The following is a 21580-nucleotide window of genomic DNA, read 5'->3' as shown; positions in this document are numbered from 1 at the left end:
CCCAAGCTTGCTTACTGACTCTGCGTGATTGGCTTGTCAGTAGACTCTAGGGCTGCTGTGGTAACCGGCATGCCAAACCGTTTCTTATTTTGACAAAATACCTGCAGTCCTTGTGCTCATAAAGCCTTCCCCTGCCTGTTGCAATTAATGGACGGATGTATTGTGGATCAGAAAACATGGATCCATGTTTCCTCAGTCTTGGGGAAGTAGATCAGGGAATCATCTGCTTTCACCTACTTGGTACTGTATTTGACTTCAAACTTTTTTGATCAGAAATGAAAGATTGAGGTTGGGGGAATGGTTTATTATATAAATGACATCCCTTTAGTTTCAAGTTACACAAATGCAAAGAGTAGCTTGCAGGTTTTGTTATATACTCTTTCCTAAAAGAAGATAATCGGGTGATGTTTTAGAGACTGACTTTAGCAATGCTGGGTAGTGACAACTCCAGTTGATTTCAATAGCAGCTGCAGGTGTCACCTCTAAAAAAGAATCAAGGCCTTAATGGTGAGCACTTCAGAACCACTCTTTGAAAAAGGGATTTATTATTGGCATGCTGTGTGTGCCAGCAACTATTTGCAGCTTGCCCAGAATAGAAAGTCTAAAGACTTAAGTTTCATGTAACTATAGAAAATCTGTCTTCTAATTTTAAGCAGAAATGTTCTTTGCACTCTTAATCTTTCATACATTGATGTCACTAAATCTAGAATTTCTTAACGTCTTGGAAATAAATATGCCTCAGAGGACAGTATTCTGCTAACTACTTAAGCTTTTATACCTTAAAGTTCTGGGGGGTTTTTGAATGTCACAGAGATGGTCAGATAGTAAAGAACACTTCTATTTATACTCCTTGAAAGCTTCCTTAAATAAACGGTTGCTTATTTATTAGAAACACTGAGGCTGAACTCAAAACTTGCAGACAAATAACCTTACCTCCCAGACACTGAGAGTGATATGCTTAGACACCTCTTGTCAACTTTCTAATCTTTATTCCAGAAGGTACTCCAGCCAGCCTATCAGTGAAATGGTACTCTCTCAGCCACACAGCTGGTGCGGGTGTTAAATCTTTGCCTGAAAATGGAATAGGTTTTAAAGTAGTCAGGATTACTCTTACACTAGAGGATGTGAGTTGGAGAAGAGGGCGAGGTAGAAACAGAGTGTGTTTGATTCACTGCAGTGTGATGGAAGCTTCGTAGCACTGTCTTTGGGCTGTTTGAAGATGTTTCAAGCACTGTTTCTAAAAAAAAAAAAAGTCTGCATATGAAAGGTTTGCTAAAGACATGACTACTTGTAGATTTAATCTTAAACAATCAGGTTTGTCTTTAACATAGTTGGTTGGGGTAAAGCCATAATTGGTTGTGTTTATATCAGACTTGTGATGTTTGGCTTAATTGGGCTGCTGTCTTCCCACTGTATTGTAGACTTTCTGAGCGATCCTGTGAAGTACAAGGAAATCTGGTGTAGATGTTGAAGCTTTGAGATGTAAAAGCTACTTTCTGTGTTTGAGGCTACTGCTTGTATTCCTTGTGCAAGTCCAGCTGGCTTTGAGTTACTATTAGAGTTCACTGTTTGTCAGCACAAAAGCTGCAAAAAATTAAGCTTCTGTCAAACAATGGATGATGTGAAACAACTACGTTTTCTGGATGTAAAAAATGGCTTAGTGCATTTTTAATCTGTTTGTCATTAATCAGTTGCCACAAAGTTTTTCTTGTATGAGAAGGATTGTATTTGAGACAGATGTACAAGGTAAATGATGATTTTTTTTTTAACTTTTAACATGACTTTTGTTTGTGCTATCCCTGTGGGCTGGTGGCTGGCTGGCCCCTCTTTTGAGCAATGCCATGGAGTCACTCTGTGTAGGTGATACGAGTGGAATTCGTCCTTTCTGTGTAGTCTGACTCCTTCACTTGTTTTTCCTGTAGGTGCTGCTTTGTGTGAATGTTGGCTCTGAAATACATGCTATGAACACACTTTAGAAACTACTCTATTAAGTTCATAAAGCAGCTATGATTGCATCGTATCCTTAGTCATCTGCAGAAGCTTTAAATTACTGTGTGCCTGAAAGCTTCCCTCCCTCCTCTTCTGAAAACAAGGCCAATGTTTTGTCAACTCTGTGTGGGTCCTATTTGCATTGCTTGCTCTAGTTCAGAGCTTCTCAGCCTACTGAAGAGACTAAAAAGGGTCACTTTCCTGCTAGCACATCAATTTACTTTCCCTTGATCCTCTCCAATCCTAGCTGCTAGTTATCATCTGATCTGGAATGAAGCTTGGGAGCAGCAATTTGGAAGGAGAGGCTACTTCAAGGAGTGAGGAATAAGGGTATACTGGCATTGCTTCTGGCTCCTTAATGCTTAGCCAGATGCTTACCCAAAGGATAGTTGCTACTGTTCCTTGGCGGTAACTCCACCATCCTCCTCCTCTTCAGCACTCTGATATGCCTTTGATGGGCTTCTTGCTAGAAGCTGCTCTGGCTTCTGGTTAGTGAGTGTCTAAAATTGATTGGTCTTTGGCCAGAGATGACTACTGGCAGTACTGTCTGCCATATCCAGTTGGTGGCTTCTGAGCTGCATGTTCAGCTGTCATGTGAGCAGGAGGTGGACATGTAGCCTGACCACTTTCCCCTTCCCCTGCCTTCAGGGTTGGGGAATGAACCAGTGTGGATGGCTAAGACCATCTGTGCTAGGTCATGTTGGGCACCTGCGGAACTTCTGCCTCCCATGGGGCAGTGGGACCCTCTTAGAGCTGCTGCCTTCCCCTGCTGTACACTCAGGGAGACCTGTCGAGAGGGAGAAAGCTGAAGAGAGCTGTGTGATGGCTCTTGTGTAGATCATCTTGAGTCAGGGAGGAGTGGCCATCCCCAATTTAACCATAGACTTTTGGTGCCTTTGCTTACTGTATAAGGAAAAATACTCTCTATAAAGTTTGGCTATAGCTTATGCTCATTTATTAAACTTTATTCCCAAGGTCATTTTTTAGAGTTGTAGTTAGCCTTTATTTTGTATAAAAAGGAAGAAATTTAAAGGTTTATCTTATTAATTGCTGTTTCAGATACTAAATAAATTGTAAAAAGCATATTTGACATGAAGATCTTCTGATCACAAGTGCTAAGAGGAACTCAGCTGAAACACATAATAAGCATGGATTTTTATCTATGGTTGAAATGACTGCTCCTCAACAGCAGTTAGAATGCTATATTAGATGGAAGGGGCAAGGCATTTCAAGGCTAAATGACAATCTTAGTCTTACTTGATTAGAGCTTGCAGAGGTTGCTAAGAAACAGCCTAATAGTCCTTGAGTAACCAATTACATGCCCCTTGGACAGATGCACAGGTGCTCATTCTCTGAAGTTTTTTTTTTTTTAAATCTGAGATAAGACTGGAGTATTAGTACATAAACTGCAATCTGTTTACATCCTGCTTCAGGCTTGAAAGTCCTGATTATATATCTTGTTCCCAGCAGGATGTGTTCTGGTGTTTTTTGTTCTGTAAATTACTATTTGATTATTATTACACTTAAATTGTTCTTGCAATGCCTCTTCTACTTCCAGATAGTCCACTACGTCTCTAGTCTCTCCTATGCTTGCAAGTACTCTGAACATACCAGCTTAAGTAACTTTATCCTTTATCCAATTTAAATGTTAAATGCTTAAATTTTACATTTCCGGACTTGCAGTGAGTAGGCAATGTTAATATTGATGCAGTATCCTACAGTTGGTAGGAAATGATAGTTTCAGGTAGAGCTAGCTTTCCTTACTCCTTCCGAAGCAGTTCTGTACATGCAAATTGTAGTGAAATTTTGTACGAGCTGGCAGTTAACCTAAAACATCAAATAGGATTCTTTCAGTCTTTTTTCTTCCCCTGAATATGTATAATTCTGTTTATAGCATTGTAAAGTTGAAATGTCTACCTTAAAACGCAGTATGGACTTTTAATGTTAAAGGTCCAGGATTCCAGCTGGAGAACTTAAGTTGCAGTTAAGGAGCTTGTTCATACTTGGAAGGCTTGACTGGCATGTGCTTCAAGCAGTAAGTTGAGAAATATGTAAAAAGCTTAATTATTGATCTACTCCAATCAAGACTGAAGTAGAAGTTTTTTAGGGTGTGCAATTTTGGTACCACTTACTGTTCCTATTGACTGAAGACAATTTTAATAGCACTGATCTGGTAACCTGTGCTGCTGCTTAATAGATTTTAGTGGCAGTTCCTTTCTTTTACACCATGTACAAAAATTTTTTGGGGTGCTTTTGATAGTTCTAATTCTCTTTTATGTTACAATAACATGATTTTCTTTATATCACAACATGGAGTTTTTACTGTAACTGGCTGTATGTAATCAGCAAAGTCTAGAAGTCAGACCATGTGTACTTGGACTATTAAGAGCAAGTATAACCATCTGCTGCCCCTCACTAATGACTGGGTTTTGTACACAACAGTGAGCTGATAACCAACACAGGAGGTGCTATAAACTGTTGTTTAAACCATAGTTTTATATATAGGCCCAAAGTGTTTTAGTGTTGTATTTGGCTGTTGGAGACCTTTGTAGAACAGAGTATTGTTTTCATGATTCATGCACACAGACCAGTTCTTTCTTCTATTGGAAAGTGAGGAAGGGAATGAAGTAAAGAAACTGAAATGTTTAGTCCTTCATACACACTTAAGACATTGGTTGTCAAATATTTAGACCTGCATACACACTTAAGATGTTGGTTGTGCAGGAGCACAATATTTAGTGCTCCTGCAGTGCCTTCTGATGTTTGCTGCTAAGCTGTGATAACTTCAGGGTTGTATGGTTTATAGCTTGTAGTCACTTCACATCTCTTCTTGCTCTGTAAGAGGTGAAGGGTAAAGTGGTTGCTCAAACCTAGCTGGTGGCAATTCTTTAGAGGTTAATTTCCAGAATGCAAATCCCTTTTTTCCTAACACTGTGTGTCCCGGACTTAAAAACTGCAGACTGTCAGAATGAGATTGTCACAGGGCTTAGACAGAAGAACAAACCATTGCGTATCAACAGATCTTCTCAAGCTGTTCATATCTACTTCCAGATTACCGCGAATGTAAGGTAAATAAAATAAGCTTTAGCTGGCAGGAAAAGGTAGTCTTGACTTGTGGCAGCTTGCTATCAGTGTTAATTTGTTTGTCTCTAAGCTCTTAGGATGGATTTTCAAGATTTGGTAGTCGGTGAAACTTCAGCTTGCCAAGGGGTCTGGAGAAGACAGAACAGCGGAAGAGTCAGTGGCAAATGAAGTACTAAAGAAACTGAGAAGTATTCACTAGTACATATTCTTGAGTTATGAGTCCAGCTTTGGACTAGCAAAATTAAGACTCCAGGTTTTTTTAATGTTAGCTTGCTTTACGTGGCTTCATTCTGTTCTCCATTGATACTCATCCTTATGAGGAAAGTTGTAACACTGGTACCCACCAGAGAGGTAACTAGGGGTCAACGATGACATGAACTTGAAGACTTGCTGAGATAATCTCCCTTTCATAGCATCCAGATCTGTGTCAATGGGAGGAGAAGGGGAAAAAAGAGAAGCACTCTTAATTCACTTGCTTAGAGTAAATTTACAGGGCAAGTGCCTGCTTTCAAAGGTTGTTCCATGTACTTTGCTATACTTGTTACAAAGCTTTCCTTCCAAAGGCGTGCCAATTCGTGGGTTTTGTCTGATTTGAAATAATATAAAGCTATAGCAGATCCCCTCCAGTTTACATTAATCTGAAAGATATGATTTGATATTAAAGTTCTGATGCTACTTTGTTATGGTGGGATTGATCAAGTCTTGGTTGTCATATATTCAAATAGGTACCTTGGAATTGTAAGCTACATATACTGTTATATGCTGTGTTTATTTGCTGCTGTAAGCAGTTCATTTTTAATAGTAATTAAACACAGCGTAATGGTTGGTGCTGCAAACATGTGATAAAGTTTTACCATAGCAACAAAGTACTGTTCAGAAGATTCAACCCTGCTGCTGGAATATGATACAAGCATTTGTTTCAGGAACATGTTTATAAACTTAGTTTTTTCACAACTAAACTCTGGTGCTCTCACATACGTTTAACTAAGAGTGCGTGTCTGCAGAATCCCTATTTAATCCTTTATTCAAGTTCCCTGCGTGTGTTGATCTACATGAAAGAACTTGCACCATCTCTTACAGTGGTGACTCTTATTTAGCATGTGCAGAAATTCAAAACTGAACTGGTATTCAGTTTGGGGCTGAAATGAAGGACAGCTTATGTGCGTTATCCTCTTTCTGGATTAATGATGTTTCTGTTGCTAACTGTGAGGAAATCTATAATGTATTTGATAAGTCTCTTGTGCACATGTGAAGTTCAAATTGACTGAAACTGTCGTGCAACTCGTGTAGCAATAAAACCTAGACATTTGTGTTCCTTACGGTGAAAAGGCCTATGATGATACCTGTGCTCAGAGCCAATGCCATTGGAGAAAAATGATGCATCTTGTTTGGAGCTATACAAATGTTTGATCAGTCAGCTGTTGCCATCACAGTGGGCCAGTGAAGCTGTTGTCTCCCCTGTTCTCTTTCAAATGTGATTTGATGCTGCCCAACTAGCTCTAGAGTTGACTTGGTTGGGTAGGACTGATGAGAGAGTTGAAGAGGACTTAGAAAACAGTGCCCTAATCTCTGTGCTCCCTTAGGAACAGAAGTTGAGTATGGGCCTCTCTTCTTCCTAGGGCAAGACATCTAGGCTGATTAGTTTGAACTGGTTTTGTGGGCATTTGCTTTTTCAAAAACAAAGGGAAAGACTGCAGTGCTATCAACAGCTAACATTCTTGAAAAGGGTTCAGATTAAACCACTACTCTCTCTTCCTGGGAAATTCGCATACATAGAACTTCGGGGCATATCTGTTTTTTCCTATATTTGCCTACCTTCTTAGTATGCATATTTCCAATACAAAAGAGTGCATGCAGGTGTTCTGTGTTTAGAACAATAATTAAAGTATGTTATGACATAGTTAGTTTAATTCCCTCTTGACTTCAAGTTGAAATTATAATGATGCATGGCTTGAAGTGCCCAGAGGACACTAATATCCATGCCACATGGAGTGTGGAGGGGAGGCGAAGAGCAGTATTAATTACTAGTTCATCTTTGAATTCTAAATATTAGCATAAAACAAGTCTTGCACTAACCATTAATGGGTCTTCATGGTTGTTACATACACTTCAAAAGAGACAATCTAGCTACATTTTCATTAGTGCAACAAGAAAGTGTACATGTAATGAGCTTAATTTATCTTGGACTTCTTCCAAAACTTTAAGAAAGGAGTAGGACGTGGATACTTGGTTAATATCAAGTTTGTCTGAAACAGTTCAAAGGTGGTAGCAAGGCTGAAAGCTTTGGCTTAAATCTAATAAAATGACATTAAGATGGTACCCAACTGTCTGCATGGTATTGTACGTGTCTCTTTCTAAAAGGCTTTTTTCTCTGTTCTCTAATTTGAACAATACTTTCTTCTGTTCTTTGCTATTGGATTAACTCTGGATTTCTGCAAACTGCTAGTGCTAGCTTCAGCTGTGGTGGAGAGGACTGTATCTCAATAGCTGTGAAGTCATGAAAGTAAGATGTAAATAGCTTGTTTATTTCCTTTTATGTAATGATCAGGCAAAATGTCTATTGAAGCTTAATCATGTGGCCCTCCGTCTAAAACAGTGTTTTCTGGTAGGTTTCTGACTTTTCTTTTTGACCACTAAAATCGGATACTAGCAGAGAAACATCTGCTGGAATTGCTCCTCTTTTCTCTTGTATATAACTTCTGATTTAATCTCAATTTCTAATCTCAATTAAAAATCAACACCCTGTGTTCTTCCTAAATAGGATGGAAGGGAAGGCTATTACTTGAGGTTCTAGCAGGTTTGCAGGGTTGATGCACTTGGGGTTAATTTCATTTTCCTTCCTGCTGCTTCTGCTCTAGAACTGTCAAAAAGAGAAATGAAATCTGGGGAGGTTACACTAGGTTCTCCCATCTGAGACAGGTACAGTACAAACTGTGGCACTTTTTTGACTAACCTCAGGTAAACTAGTAGGATGTTGTCTCTTTTTTTGTGTGGTTGTAGTATAGCATATCACATTCTATTGTTTTGGTAGCTGTTATATTTAAAATAGTTTGTTTTGGTAATTGGGCTGACTTTTCTACTATCTGATTTCTTCTAAGGTATAGAAGGAAAGCTTGCTGATGGTATTTTATGTCCCAGTTTGCTTTCCAGAAAACCTCATTGGAACAGGCACATTAACACCTATATCAAAGGTTATTTAAAGATCGGTTAACTTTTAATCAGATTGCGCAAAGGTGTAGTGTATATAGGTGTGTTAGATAAATTAACTAGCAGAGGGGAACTGTGGCAGTAGGAAGGATGACTAATGCTTCTGAGTACTGGTATTGGCTGGTGGCGTTAGCTCTTTAGTGTTCTGCGCTCATCATTAGCTCCGATCAGCCACTGAAACAAAGCTAAGTGACGAGCAGGATGGTTTGTTAAAGCTCTGTTTTCAGGTGGATTTTACTTTGTGTATGTATCATCCTTCTTTATAGTGTCAGTTCTTCCACAGCGTTCATGTATGAACAGAGCATTGCAGTGCTTGGGCATCTGTGGAAGAGCTGACAGTTGGGAGAAGCTGTTCTTTGAGGCCTGTTTTCCACATGCCTAAAGCTTTTTGTGGGACGCTAGGTCTCTGTCCAGCAGATCTAAGGATCACCTCCAAGATGCAGGCAAAATCTGCCATGCTGTTTGTTGCAGATTGAAATGTGTGTGGTGGCTTTCTTTACATAGAAGAAAAGCAGTTTTACTGAGTTGTTGAATGGAATTGAGTTTCTGGAAGTCTTTTCCCGTGACTTGTTAGAGACCTGAAGGAGAAGGTCAGTACCCACAGAAGACCAAAATGTTTAAGGCATTTTTTCCCTATCGGACAGTGTGCAAAAGTTTAAATCAAAAAGTTTACCTGAAATAGGTTTACCTCAATAGGTATGTCTCCGAAAGGCCTGTGATGTCTTAATTTCTGCTTTCCCACGCCGTTCCTTTTGGTCTAAAATGTGTTTCTGAGGTCACTAAGAATTCTGATCTCAGCTCAAATTCTGAATCTGTGTTGTCTGAGCCCTGGACTGAGCCTATAGTGATTGTCAGGTACATAGCTACTGAGGCAGATCCAAAGGGCTAAGCGGATATATCTACTGTTTCCCTTTGTCAGGAGTACTATAGAATCATAGAATCATTGAGGTTGGAAAAGATCTCTAAGATCACTGAGTCCAACCGTCAACCCAACACCACCATGCCCACTAAACCATGTCCCTAAGCGCCTCATCTACACGTATCCATGCAGAGTATCTAGGAGCATCTGTTAGAAATCTAGGCAATCAATCTGGCTTGCTCTGAAGAGACTGGATCTTCTTGCTGTAGTTTGTGTCTGGGATCTTGAGTAATGGCAAGGATTACTTACAATATTTGAAAATAGGTTTTACGGATAGCAGTGTTGCATCTGAGGTGGTTCAGTCAAGCTAGGGAAACTTCTGCAGTAAGTCTGAGACTTTTTTTTTTTCTCTTCCAGCTTTAAAGTTCTAATACTTCTTCTTTATTGTTAGCTGGTATTTCCAGACTGTCACAGATGCTCTTGCCTTCACAGCTTTTTGTGCCAGTTGTGCTAACCTAATCTTCACCCTTCCTATTCTATTCTTTCCCTAATTACCCCTGGAGAATAGAGGTGATGTTTTGAAAGCTGTTTTGTTCCTTCTTAGAGAGACTGGTTCCTGAGTGACTGAGAGGTCCGGCTTTTAATGGTGGAGGTATTTCTTGCTTGCACTTCAGCTAGTGTGGAAGAACATGTCTGTCTGGAACTGTGATACTTGGCTGAGCGACATATATAGACAGTGCAGAATCACTTTCTTAGTGGAGTGAGAGTAACTAGGAATAGCACCAGCCTTCATCTATGTTACACAGATGCCAGTAGGGATTGGTTTTGTCTACTGTGAATAGAATAGCTAAAGTTTGGAGATGAATTGCCTCATTATTTCAGTTACCTTTCTGTGTAAACCTCAGTTTAATCTTCCCCAAGACAAATACTGGTTTTCTTATAGTTAAACCAGGATTTTTATCACAAATGCGGTGACAAATTCTTGTGTGAAAAATTGCTATAAAATCAGTAAGCTTAGTATTTCACTTGACATTTGTCAATCTTCAGCAAGTTAATAAATGATAAATGCTTGCTGTATTTGTTGTGCGTTTCCCTTATCTTGCCTTGGATGACAGTATGTCCTGCTTTGTGTTACCTGAGTTAATCACTCTTAAAAGACTGTCTGGGTTACATTTTCCTCAGGGGAAGTTTCAGAAGCCTATAGTCCTCTAAACCTTTATTCCAAATAGTAAGGTCTCCCAGTTAATGGCTCTAGCTTAGCTTGTCTTTTTTCTGAATAGCATTTGTTGCATCTACTGCAACAGGTACATGGCTTGCTATGCCTGTATTGCATTATATGGTTTGATTTCTGTAATTATTCTATTTCATGTGACATTTCAGTATTGCAGAGAGCAGAATCTTGATTAGATTTTTCAATTATGACTTCTGTCATGGCTTTCAAAGAGGAGTTCTGAGGTATAACTGTAAATCTAATTCAGAACCAGGTTTTTTTGTCCAGGCTTCCCTTTTTTTCCTCTAACATTCCTTGGTCACGATTTCGATTACCCTGGGATAGATACTAATGGCTCGGGCAGGCATGCAAGATTCTACAGTGTCTCTTAGTTTTAATGTCAGCCATCAGAAAAAGTGGAATACTTGCTTCAGAACAGCACCCATACTGAAATCAGAGTTCAGGGAACGTAAACAAATGTTCATGGAAGTCTAAGGGCAAGAATATGGAAAATTTCGTTCTCCCAAGCTTTGTTTTCAACCTGGGAACTTCCTGAACTAGTTGTGATTGGTGTCTCAAGTATTTGTGCCAGTCTGTCTGTCCTTGGACCCACGAAGCTCTTAAAACCACTTTGCCCTTAGGCAACCTGTGTAACATTTTGCTAAGCTTTGCATTAAGTGCCATCTTCTCTTATTTCTTTTCTTCTGACCATGGCTCCTGTTAGCTTAATTTGATGCCCTTTAGTTCTTGTCAAGAACAAGAAAATGGATGATCTATTGCCTATGTCTAACCATCCCCAGGGCCTTCTGTAGCTTTGTAGACTTCTCTCACATACTCCAGTTGTCTCTCTTCCAGGCTGAGGAGTTTTGACCAGCTCTTTCATTCCTCTCATGGAAATAATTTGGTTCTTTGTTCCTTGTTGCCTTTCTCTGGACCTTTGATTTCTAACATCCCCCTCTTGGGGGATGCTATTCATCCCATCTCTTGGGAGAGGGAGAACAGGAGAGAGAACCACACTGCTTCCCTCCAACTTCAGTTATAGAATCACACAGTGGCATAACACTGAATGTCTTTTTCCTTGTTTCCCCCCCTGTTCTCTAGCCTCCCCTTCTAGCCAGGGTGCACTTTCCAACTGACTTCTGAATATTAAGTAGTCAAGACATGGATGAGAGTGGGAAGCAGATCTCTTGATCAAAGAACTTGTGTTCAGTTTGTGAAGGGAACTCGCTTAGCTAGAAACAAGCTGGCTTTGGTGGATTGAAGGAGTAGCTGTTTATGGAATTAACAAGTCACAAGATGTATTTTGTGAAATCTTGCTTATCAATACAAATTTGCACAGAAGAACAAAGTCACAAGTGTCATTAACTCAGGATTATACGAGGTTCTCCGAAAATGTGTTTACATTCAGCAAGGTTGGAAACTTAAATGGCAACATTTGAAATACTGTACTCCTGTTATGACAGTTGATACAAAGAATTCTTAAAGTTACTGTGGAAAGAGAAAGAAATCATTGGTAAGATTAAATTGTTTATATGTTAGTCTAAGAACTGGTTTCAAGACCTCCTAGAATGCCACTATTCTAGTCACTAGAATAAAATTGTAGTTACTGATCATTCACCTAAGTTTAAATTTATTGGTTTTTTATGAGCATTACGCTTGCTCAGCTGGTTGGCAAAAAAAAAAATCTGTCACTCGTGATGTATTGATTAGTTTTATAAACCAATACTTTTGCTGAGACTTGTGGTACACAGGAGGTGCTGAGAGGTGGCATAGGCAGAAGGAATTTGCAGTAAAATAGAAGTGTTTCAACAAAACTTGTAAATGTGGTAGCTGATAGCTTGGATTGGTATTAAATATTGATATTCTTCTCCTTTCTTGCTGGAAAATCTCAGCAAAGGCAAGTTATCACAGGAACCTTTGTACCTGAGTAGCTAAGTTCTCAATGATGCCTTTTTGTTGTTGTTGTTTAGTTCTGGAAGTATAAGGAAAATAATGATTTGGAAGCCAATCCTATGGTGTGTGTTCAAATTTAAGTGACCACAGTTGACAGCTTCAACTTCAGAGTTGGAACTTAATCTCCCTGAGTACAGCAGAGATGTGTATATGTTGGAATCAGGGGAGGGGGGGTGGAGTAGGGTGGGGATGAATAGCAGATAGCCATAAAAAGCAGAGGCAGGAATTACTTCTATTCCACAGGACTAGCGTTGCTGCTATGCATGTAGTGGTGAAAGGCACTGCTTTAAAATAGGGACGGGCTCTTCTAGAACCTTTAGTGCCCTGTGAGATGAGAGTAGCTAGCAGATCAGCTTTTCTTCAGATAAGTCCTGATATGACTACTGCTGGGTCAGACCTCCTGCAGTTTTTCTAAAGAAGCTAATGACTTGCTTCTGGCACTGTGAAAAAATGTTAGTAAGGTGCATGCTTCCCATTTACTCAAGGATGCTGCTGCTCTGTCTGCAGTAGCTGTCTGACAGAGGGTGCTATCAAAGGTCAGGGCCAGTACTGAGGTGTGGGGAACAAATACTTTTTCTCTAAGACGCCATTTGTCACAAGGTTGAATCGGCTGAGATTTGCTGTGAGTTTCTGTCTAGGGTGCTAAGTTATGAGAAGCTTGTGGAGTCTTTCTTCCGATGGTATAGCTTCTCGTATGTAGATGGATCTCCAGAGAGCTTTCTCTTTGCTCTGTATGTGGTCCGAGGTTAATATTCTCCCATGAGGAGCTCTAGTCAGAGACATGGCATTTTGGCCTTTTGAGAGCTACCTGAAAATGGGTCACTTCTACAGGCATAGCTAAAGCTAATATGTGACTTCAGATGACTTTTAGAACTCCACGGCTAAAATGTTTGCTGTCCCATGATATATCAAGACCTCCTCATATCGAGAAACTCCTGTTGCATTCTGCCATTGCAGCAGGATCAGAGTATCTTCAAACACTCACTTGAAGATCTTCCTACAGATATATCACCTGGTAAGGTATGTCATGATATAGTAGTTTGATCACCTTGGAGAGAAGCATACTATGCTCCGGTTTCACAAAGCACTGGGCACTGCCATACAGATGTTGTAATACCCCTTTGAGTTCCTCCTTGAAGTTGTTCTATCTTTTGGATGCATGCAGCTGGTTGTTGGTAGGATTCTTCCACCTAGTTGCTGGGTAACTTTCTTTAACTGGAGGTGAGTCTCTACCTGGGTGTTAAATTTGATATATTAACTCCAATACTGACTCTAACTTATTCACCTGTTGTTTTTATTTGTGCTCCTTTTGCAATGAAATGAGTCTTAATAGTCTAGACATCTAGATTTCCCCCTGCCACCCCCATATGTGTACACACATACACACCCCTTCAGTTTTGACTTTGCTTAGTTTGGGGGAGGGGTGGAATGAAGTGTTCAAATTCATGTAGGTGGAGATATCAGCCTGTTGCCTGTTAACCATGGCAAAAAATAACCCCCTCTCCCCCTGGTTTTGCAGACTTCCTAAAGATTGTCAGGTGGGGCTAATTCATAAAGAGTTCCTCTCACACAACAGTAGGGCTCCAAAGTTTGTAAACACAGTCCTGCTTTTGTGATTGGGCCAAGAGGAGTATAACTGCAGTAATTGCTCTCAAATAGAAGGCTTCAACTTGCTCAACTGCTTTCTGCTATCTGCTGCTGCTGTTTGCAGTACTCTAACCTGGCCTTCCACAGCACTCCTAACAAAATGAGATTGTTTGGCCCTCGTTTCCAAAGGGAAGGCTTTTGTTTAGGACTTGCTATGCTGGTGGTGCTTACTTCTCAAATGAAAAATGAGGGTTTAGAGGATGGGCATCTTTATGATTTTGTGTGGTGGAATGGCCTCTGCATTCAGCAGACAAGTTCTTGCATGTGAGTGTGGCTGAAATATCCTTCAAGTTTCAAAAAACAGCCCCCTTCCCCCCCCACCCCCAAAATGGGGAATGCTTACTCCTTCAGTAAATGTCTCCATTATGTCTTTATAATGTCTGCTTCTAAAAGATCAACCTGCAGGCTTGTTCCATCTGTCTGCCCTTAAACCTGTGTTGAAGATGAGTCCTGGACCTTCTCAGAATCTTTATTCATTTCTTCCTTACTCCCTTTGCACTTCTGGCTTATTCATGAGGAAGTTGTAAGAACTTGCCTAGCTGCAGAGCTCCTGGGGAAGGAAATGGAATATGCTTGCCTCTAAGTCAGCTTTTTCCATGGCAAACAGGCAGTTTGGGGGAGGGGGAGAGGTGCTGGGGGGAAAAAAAAAAAGGAGGGGAAGCCCCCAGACCTGTGCTTGCCTTACATGTCTAAAAGTTTCTTAGGAAAGCAAATCTGAGAGTTGACCATGCTGATCAAGACTTAATGGACTTGGTTGCAAGAAGTGTTGGTGATGACTTATTCCAGAAGTTACAAAAATTAGACTAGTAGTAAGAATAGTGCTATGCTGCTGTTGTTTGACCTGTCTTTACGGTTGAAATATTCAAATACAAATGTTGCCTATCCTTGATTGAGGTTTGAAAGGAAATGGTACTTACTGGTGATGAGACCCTGCATTTACTGTGTGACTGTGGAACAAGAAGGTAACGTGGGCTCTGGATTTGTTTGGGAGCCACACTTTTTTCTACTTCATAGCTGATTCCTGATTTCTTCCGAGGTTTTTCCCTGTAGAAACTCCAGTCAGACCTTTTATTCAAATGAAATTGATAATTCTTTGTTAGAATAAAAGTATTTTAATACACAATAGCTTGTTATTGATGCAGAAAACGCCAAGTATTGATTTCAGCTCAACCTTTAGCTTTTTGCGTTTTTCAGACTTTGAGTTGGAGAATATAAGTTCTATACCTGATTGAAAGTGCTGTCAGCAGATTGATCATCTTTCTTGGGATGAGAAGTCTGACATGTCTGGTTTGCAAAAAAAAAAAACCCAAAAAAACCCCAATCCTTTTGAATGTTGATTTGCAAATGTCAAGGTAATGGTAATAGTTCATGAAAAGACAATGCCAAACCAATATTACAGGTCTTGTTTCCCCCTTCCCCAGAAAAGAGGTCGCTGGGATAGTATGGGGAGTGTTTTGTTTAGTGTAAACAGTGGAATAATGCTTTGAAGTTGCTTTTGTCAACACCAGTCCTGAGGAAAACACAACTGAAGCAGCATCACCAGGATAAACAGGCTTAATTTGTATCTTTCCAAACTGCTTGGCACATCTATTTAGTTAACTCCTACGAAATGGTTCTTTCATAAAGCTGTGCTCTTCTGCAGAAGTGTGCTGATGCTCCTCTTCTGACTCAAGCCTTTAACATCTGTTTTCTGATTAGATGAGCACAAATGCTGTCTTGTGTTTAATTCTTTCAGGAAGATAAACCTAGACACCAGAGTCAGTAGAAACAAGTGTATTTTCAGTGCTGTATGTTCACCCTCGTCCCCTCCACCTCCAATCTGTGCCATGGTCACTTTTAAAATATTTTCTAAATATTTTGCTAGTACTAGTTGAAATGAACAACAGATACTACTTTACAAAGCTTTTCTTATGTATGGGAACAGACTGGAATGTGCATGTCCTGCTGTTGTGAGGTGCTAGTCATATCAGCCTACAACAAGAGTTCTGCACAAGTTAGAAAAGAAGCAGGTGTGGTGGTGTTTGTGTATTATGCATAAAACTCATTAATTTGGGGCATTCTTAGGATACTTGTTAGAAAACTATACAGAGTTTTCTGTTAAATTTATGTGGGAACTTGCATGCACTTATATCTATATCAATAATCTCTGTGGAGAACTTCTTACCTTAAATAGCTTTTAAGCTAGCCTGTTCTTATTGAAGATATATCAAAGAACCAGTGTACCGCTGGATGATGTGAGGGGTTTAAAGATTCGCAGTATGGGTAGACCTTAGATTCTGGACAAGAGCTAAATTAATGCAAGTTCTGTAATCATTTTTTGAAAGCACAATTTAAGGAAGATGTTGTCTGGTGTAAGTATCTGCTACAGAAGAGTTACTTGCAGCTGCTGTTAGCAGAAGATGTGCTGGGCAGTCTGTTAGACTTTCTGTTGAAGAGTACAGACAGGACTAATGCAAGCCAATGGTAGAGCTTTTATAAAATGAGTATGTCCATTATGTAAGCTAAAAGTACTCTTCAAAATCTATATCCATTAGTGTTATCCAGCTTATAGCTCTTACTCTGGTTATTGGGCAGGGTTACAGTGTGGGTGAGAGTATGGATATTAAAATTTCCACTAATAAATGTTTTTGATAGTCAAACAAATGTTTCTGATAGTTGAGTGATAACTGGAAAGCTCTTAGTGCAGCATATCATGAACATATTTGGTAACACGAATGCTTCTTTGTAAGTTTTCAGCTGTTGTTTTAAAGTGAAGTGCAAAATTCAGAAGAATTTAAGCAGATCTAGTGCAAGACTTGATACTTGGCGGGGGAGAGGGGGTTTTTCGAACCAGTAGATTAAGGATCCGTTTCCTGGTTTGAGGTGTAGTAATTGTAACATGAGGTTCCATCACACTACCACAGAGAGGAATTCCTCTTTAAAGTTACTGACTAGCTGTAGGTGAGGAAGAGATGACAGGTTGGGCTGGTAACCTTAACTGCCTTCTCTAGGGGTAGACTAGCCACAAAAATAAGTTTCTCTTCTGATTACTTTCTTACTATGTCTCTTAGGGGTTTTTGAAGGGTGACTGTGTAACTGTCAGTAGAAAGCAGGAAGTTGCACAACAGAGAACTGTCCCAGCTGAAACTGATTTTTCCAGTAAATGTGCATTTGTCTATCAATACTGTTTACTGCCATTTGAATAACATCTCTAATCTCCTACAAGCGTGACTACAAGCTTTCCTAAAATGTTACACTCTGTATGCTGGCTCAGGTGTAAATGGCCAAGTGCTTGCCTGTTAGCCCAGAAGTAGACATGGGGAAACTGAGGCTATGGGATGCCAGTAAGTGAAAGGATTTAATAGTGTGGGGTGGGTCTTGTCTTTGTTGTGTATGCTCTTTAAGCTTTTTATAGGTGGGCTTATAGTTCTTGATGGCCACCAGTGGGAGGAGGGTAAAAGCAAATGCTTGAAACCAGCCTGTGCAACCTGGGGCTTGCAGAGCCATGTCCTTGCCCTGCCTGCCACCAGGAGGCAGCACGAGCTGTGCGGGCTGCAGAGGTCAGTTATTTGGCCAGAAATTCAGTTGTTCCACATCTTGGAAGAAGAGCTATGCACCAGTCATAGTTGCTTGTAATGTACTATTAAATTTCTATAAGGTTGTAGAGGAATATTTTCAACTCCAGAGTCTATGCCAGCTTAGATGGTCAGATTTGCCACCAGAGCTATGGGACTCCTTATTTTAAGCATCTTAAAATTGGTAGAATGCCTCTTTATGCCCATTCATACCTTCCAGCATGCATGCTGGAACAGTGCATTGCGTGGAGCTCTCTTTACCCACAAAAATTCCCTAGCATCCTAGGCAAAGATGCAAATCTGCTTTCAAGTGGAATGATGGGAAGGCATAGTTGCCTGATCTGTTTCCTAAGACAGCAAGTCCAGCTTAAATTTTTTTCTGCCTTAGCCTGTGTGGGCAGTCAGATGCAACAGCCAATTTGCAGTAGGAAAGACCAGCACTTACACAAGATGAGTAAGTGGACATCTGGAAGCACTTGAGTGCTATTTTGTACTTCTAATACAAATCAATGGAACACAGGAAAACAGAGATATGTTAGAAGATCAGTTGTTAAAAGCAGAGGAAGTGGATAACAGAGCTTTGGATCATGCACTGATTTGCAGAATTGTGCCTAGGTTAACACTTTTAATTTTGACCCAAAATAAGGAGACTTGTAATTGCCAGAAGATAATGTTAGGGTAATACTGTATAGTACTTATTTTCTGATACTATTCACTTCACATTTATTTTTTAGGTAGCAGTTTAGGAGAGGGGCAGCAGGTAGTGTTTTCAGAATGCAGTAGGATCCTGTCCTGCTTCCCTAAATGCTGAGATTGGGGGGCAGGGGAGAGCAGGGAGTTGGAGGGTGAAGCTACTGAAATGCTTCACTAACACTTGTTTTCAGAAAAATTTGTGGAGTTGTGCTTTATTGTCATACCTCAGAAGTAGAGGCCTTAACTTCTCAGCTGATCTCCATCAGTTGTTCTTTTCCAAAAACAGTTTGAGCCCAAGTACGCCTCTGTCCATTGTAGTCACTGCTGAGCTTCCTTTTTCCCTCCTTCCTTGAGTGTAATCTATTTACCACTAAACCTTTATCTGTTTCAATGATGGAAAGTCTTCCCTAGTGTATGTCTGAAGGCTGAAAGTACAGAAGAAACATTTTTCAAAGGCATAGCTTGTGGTTTATGTGTTAATGTAACTAAGCAATAGAAAAATACACGCTCAGTTTAGTGCATTTCTGAATAGACTGATTCCTTGCTGTAGTCATGAAGGACCTCAGGCAAAGCCCTTCTGCTTAGGGTGCTGCACTGATCTTTCTTGTTGCTGCTGCTGCTGTTGTTCTAAAATAGGGAGATTTCAGTGTTATGATCAGCCCTTCTTGGTGGGGAGGCGAAGGGCATACAAAGCACTTAGACATTTTTACTTTGAGATAGCTTCTATCTCTTGATGTAGCAGTAAAATAGTCCTAAGCACCCTATGAAAGATAGCTGAATTTTTACATAATCCTCTTCCTAAGATGGTGCTCTTAATTTCTTGGCTGAATGTCCCCAGGTCCATGTGAATTCTGTGCACATTAAGGCTTGGTTCTGCTGTATTTAACGAGCTTCAGTTTTTGGTGTGGCTTGCCTCTAAGCACAAAGATGTGTATGTGAGGGTTTTAGGATAGTGGTGGAATAATGTTTTCTGTTCTTGGAGGTTTTTTCCTTGGTTTTAAATGTATGTGAGAATCTCAATGTTAACTTGGACAAGTTGGAAACTGTCAAAGCTGAAGGGTTTGATAGCTACTCTTGTTAAACTCGAAACAGGTAAACGCTACATGTATGTGTAAGGTAACTTTTTCCTAAATAACTTTAGTATTTGAATATCAACATCTATCCTACGTATTTGGTCATAAAACCAAGAAAAATGCCTGAAGCCTCGCTTTAGTGAAGTAAAGCCTTCATGTTTTTTCTAAATCATTTTAAAACTGTCTGAAATCATGCTTTTCCTCTTTCCTCAGGGGAAGTATACCACCCCAAGTGTGCTTCCTTTAACAATTTATGTTTCTGCCGTGTCTTTTGCAGGTCCATTTTTCACACTACCCCTTTCATGGGAAAGAACTCTGAATTCTTGATAGATGCAGGGTGGATTTTTGTGTTTCTTCTTTAGATACATTTTTCTAGAAAACGGCAAAGATCTATTATATAGACTGATCTTTCACGTGCTTCCTAAAGGATGGCTCTGACTTTATTTCTTTTTTTGGTCTTCAGTTGCTTAAGTCTTAAATATCCTAGCTGTTTCCCAACGTTCGGAACCCCTCACTTCATTCAAACGTTTTAGGGCTACTTCTGAAGAGGATTTCTGTGGCTAAGCAAAGCCAAGAATTAGATGCAGTGGGAGGAGAATAATAATAATAATTCAGTCCTTGGTGTGTGTGGGGGAATGTTTTTGTTTTGCTGTTAGCATGCTTTGCCCCACAATTTTTAATGCTGTTACATTTCATGCTTTTGAGGAGATGCCTTCAAAGGCTTTCACATGACAGCAGAGAAGTGAAATTTTTAACTGCTTTCAGTTGGCTTTCTTGTAGCAGCAATATCTGCTTATTCCAAATCACTGTTTGTGTCTGGTGTGCAACGGTAGTTTTTTTATTACTAACTGGTGTCTTGTTTCTTTTCAGAGATCGTTCACATTAATAATAGAAGCATGGGATTGGGATAATGATACAAAAGCTGGTGAGTATTTATGTAAAACGTGTAGTTTCCACTTAACTCTGTGCTGTATGTACACAGATTGGGGAGGGGGGAAATGGTATGCTGCTGCAATTAGCCATCCCTCCAAATTGGTCTGAATGCAAGCCTGCTATCTAAGTAAAGGGCATGTACAAATCCAAGCAGTGAATACTGGGTTAGGAACTGTGAAAATTTATTACTGATAGGAAAAAGAATGGTCAATAGTAATTGAAGGTTGTAATACATGGCTCTTAATAATTAGCTTTAAAAATGTTTAAAAAAAAAATCGTGGTAGGCCCTCTTAAAAAAAGGAAAATTGTCTGTGTTGCACTTTAAATTCTTCTCAGTTTACCCCTAACCATGTTGTGCAATACTTTTCGTGATCAGGTAAACAAATAAACATTCTTGCTCCCCATAAAGAAAACATGGTTGATGTTTTTGATGGAAGTGTTCTAAATCATGGTATGATTCCTTCTCTGTTTGTTTCTCCTCAAGTGCTGAAAGTTACCTTGCATTTCTGGTCTAAATGCTAATGCTCAGTATCAGAGCAGGGCTGTTGATCTGAAGGAAAAGCAAGATTATTGTATAAGTACTTCAAAATCATATGAAGATGCTGGTTGCCATATTGTTGCTAAAGTAGGACTCCAGCTTGAACCTACTCTTTGGTAATGGTTTACAAACCTGTCTTAAAATAATCAACACTTTTGGCTACAAGTGTCAAGTGAACTTCAAACTTCAATTGTGGTTAACGATGGACTATTTAATCTTGGCTGGGATCAATATAGAGGAAGATAAGTGTGTGGACATTAAGATAGCAAAAGTGTATGTCCCGAATAATCATCAGTTTCTAATTATAGGTTCCATTCTGTGCTGCTTTACTGACCATCCTTATCAAGATGCATCAAGCATAAAAAAATCAGCAAAGCTCAATTGATATTAAGACTATGTTAGAGTTTCAAGGTCCTTTTCCTTGAAGATTGGGATCAGTCCCACTTGCATTTTCCTGACAGACTTTCCTAATTTAGAGATATTCATAACATACTCTGTCTCCAATGACAGACAAAGTAATGATGAGTTTGTAGTTTGTTCCTGAGCCTTCCTTCTGCTAAAATTAAGCTTCTCTTGTCTTGTTGTTTAATAGCTCCTTCAACCTTTTCTAATAGGTATGTTTTCTTTAGATCTCTGGTAATGGATGGCTGGGCCCAAAGAGTTGTGGTGAATGGAGTTAAATCCAGTTGGTGGCCGGTCACGAGCGGTGTTCCCCAGGGCTCAGTTTTGGGGCCAGTTCTGTTTAATATCTTTATCAATGATCTGGACGAGGGGATCGAGTGCACCCTCAGTAAGTTTGCAGATGACACCAAGTTGGGCGGGAGTGTTGATCTGCTCAAG

General features: G+C 39.8%; 1 protein-coding gene across 1 annotated transcript in view; it reads left to right on the top strand.

The window, feature by feature from the left end:
* JAG2 (jagged 2) overlaps positions 1-21580 on the top strand; it is a 72824-nt gene that overhangs the window by 6226 nt on the left and 45018 nt on the right. Inside the window, exon 2 of the mRNA XM_019474393.1 lies at positions 20140-20194. Coding sequence (XP_019329938.1) covers positions 20140-20194 — 55 coding nt within the window. The remainder of the gene's footprint in view (positions 1-20139; positions 20195-21580) is intronic.

The sequence above is a fragment of the Aptenodytes forsteri genome, unplaced genomic scaffold (genome assembly GCF_000699145.1).
Source record: "Aptenodytes forsteri isolate BGI_AS27 unplaced genomic scaffold, ASM69914v1 Scaffold123, whole genome shotgun sequence".
Taxonomy (NCBI): domain Eukaryota; kingdom Metazoa; phylum Chordata; class Aves; order Sphenisciformes; family Spheniscidae; genus Aptenodytes; species Aptenodytes forsteri.
Note: the sequence above shows the minus strand (reverse complement) of the source record. Positions and strands in the feature narration are given on the sequence as shown.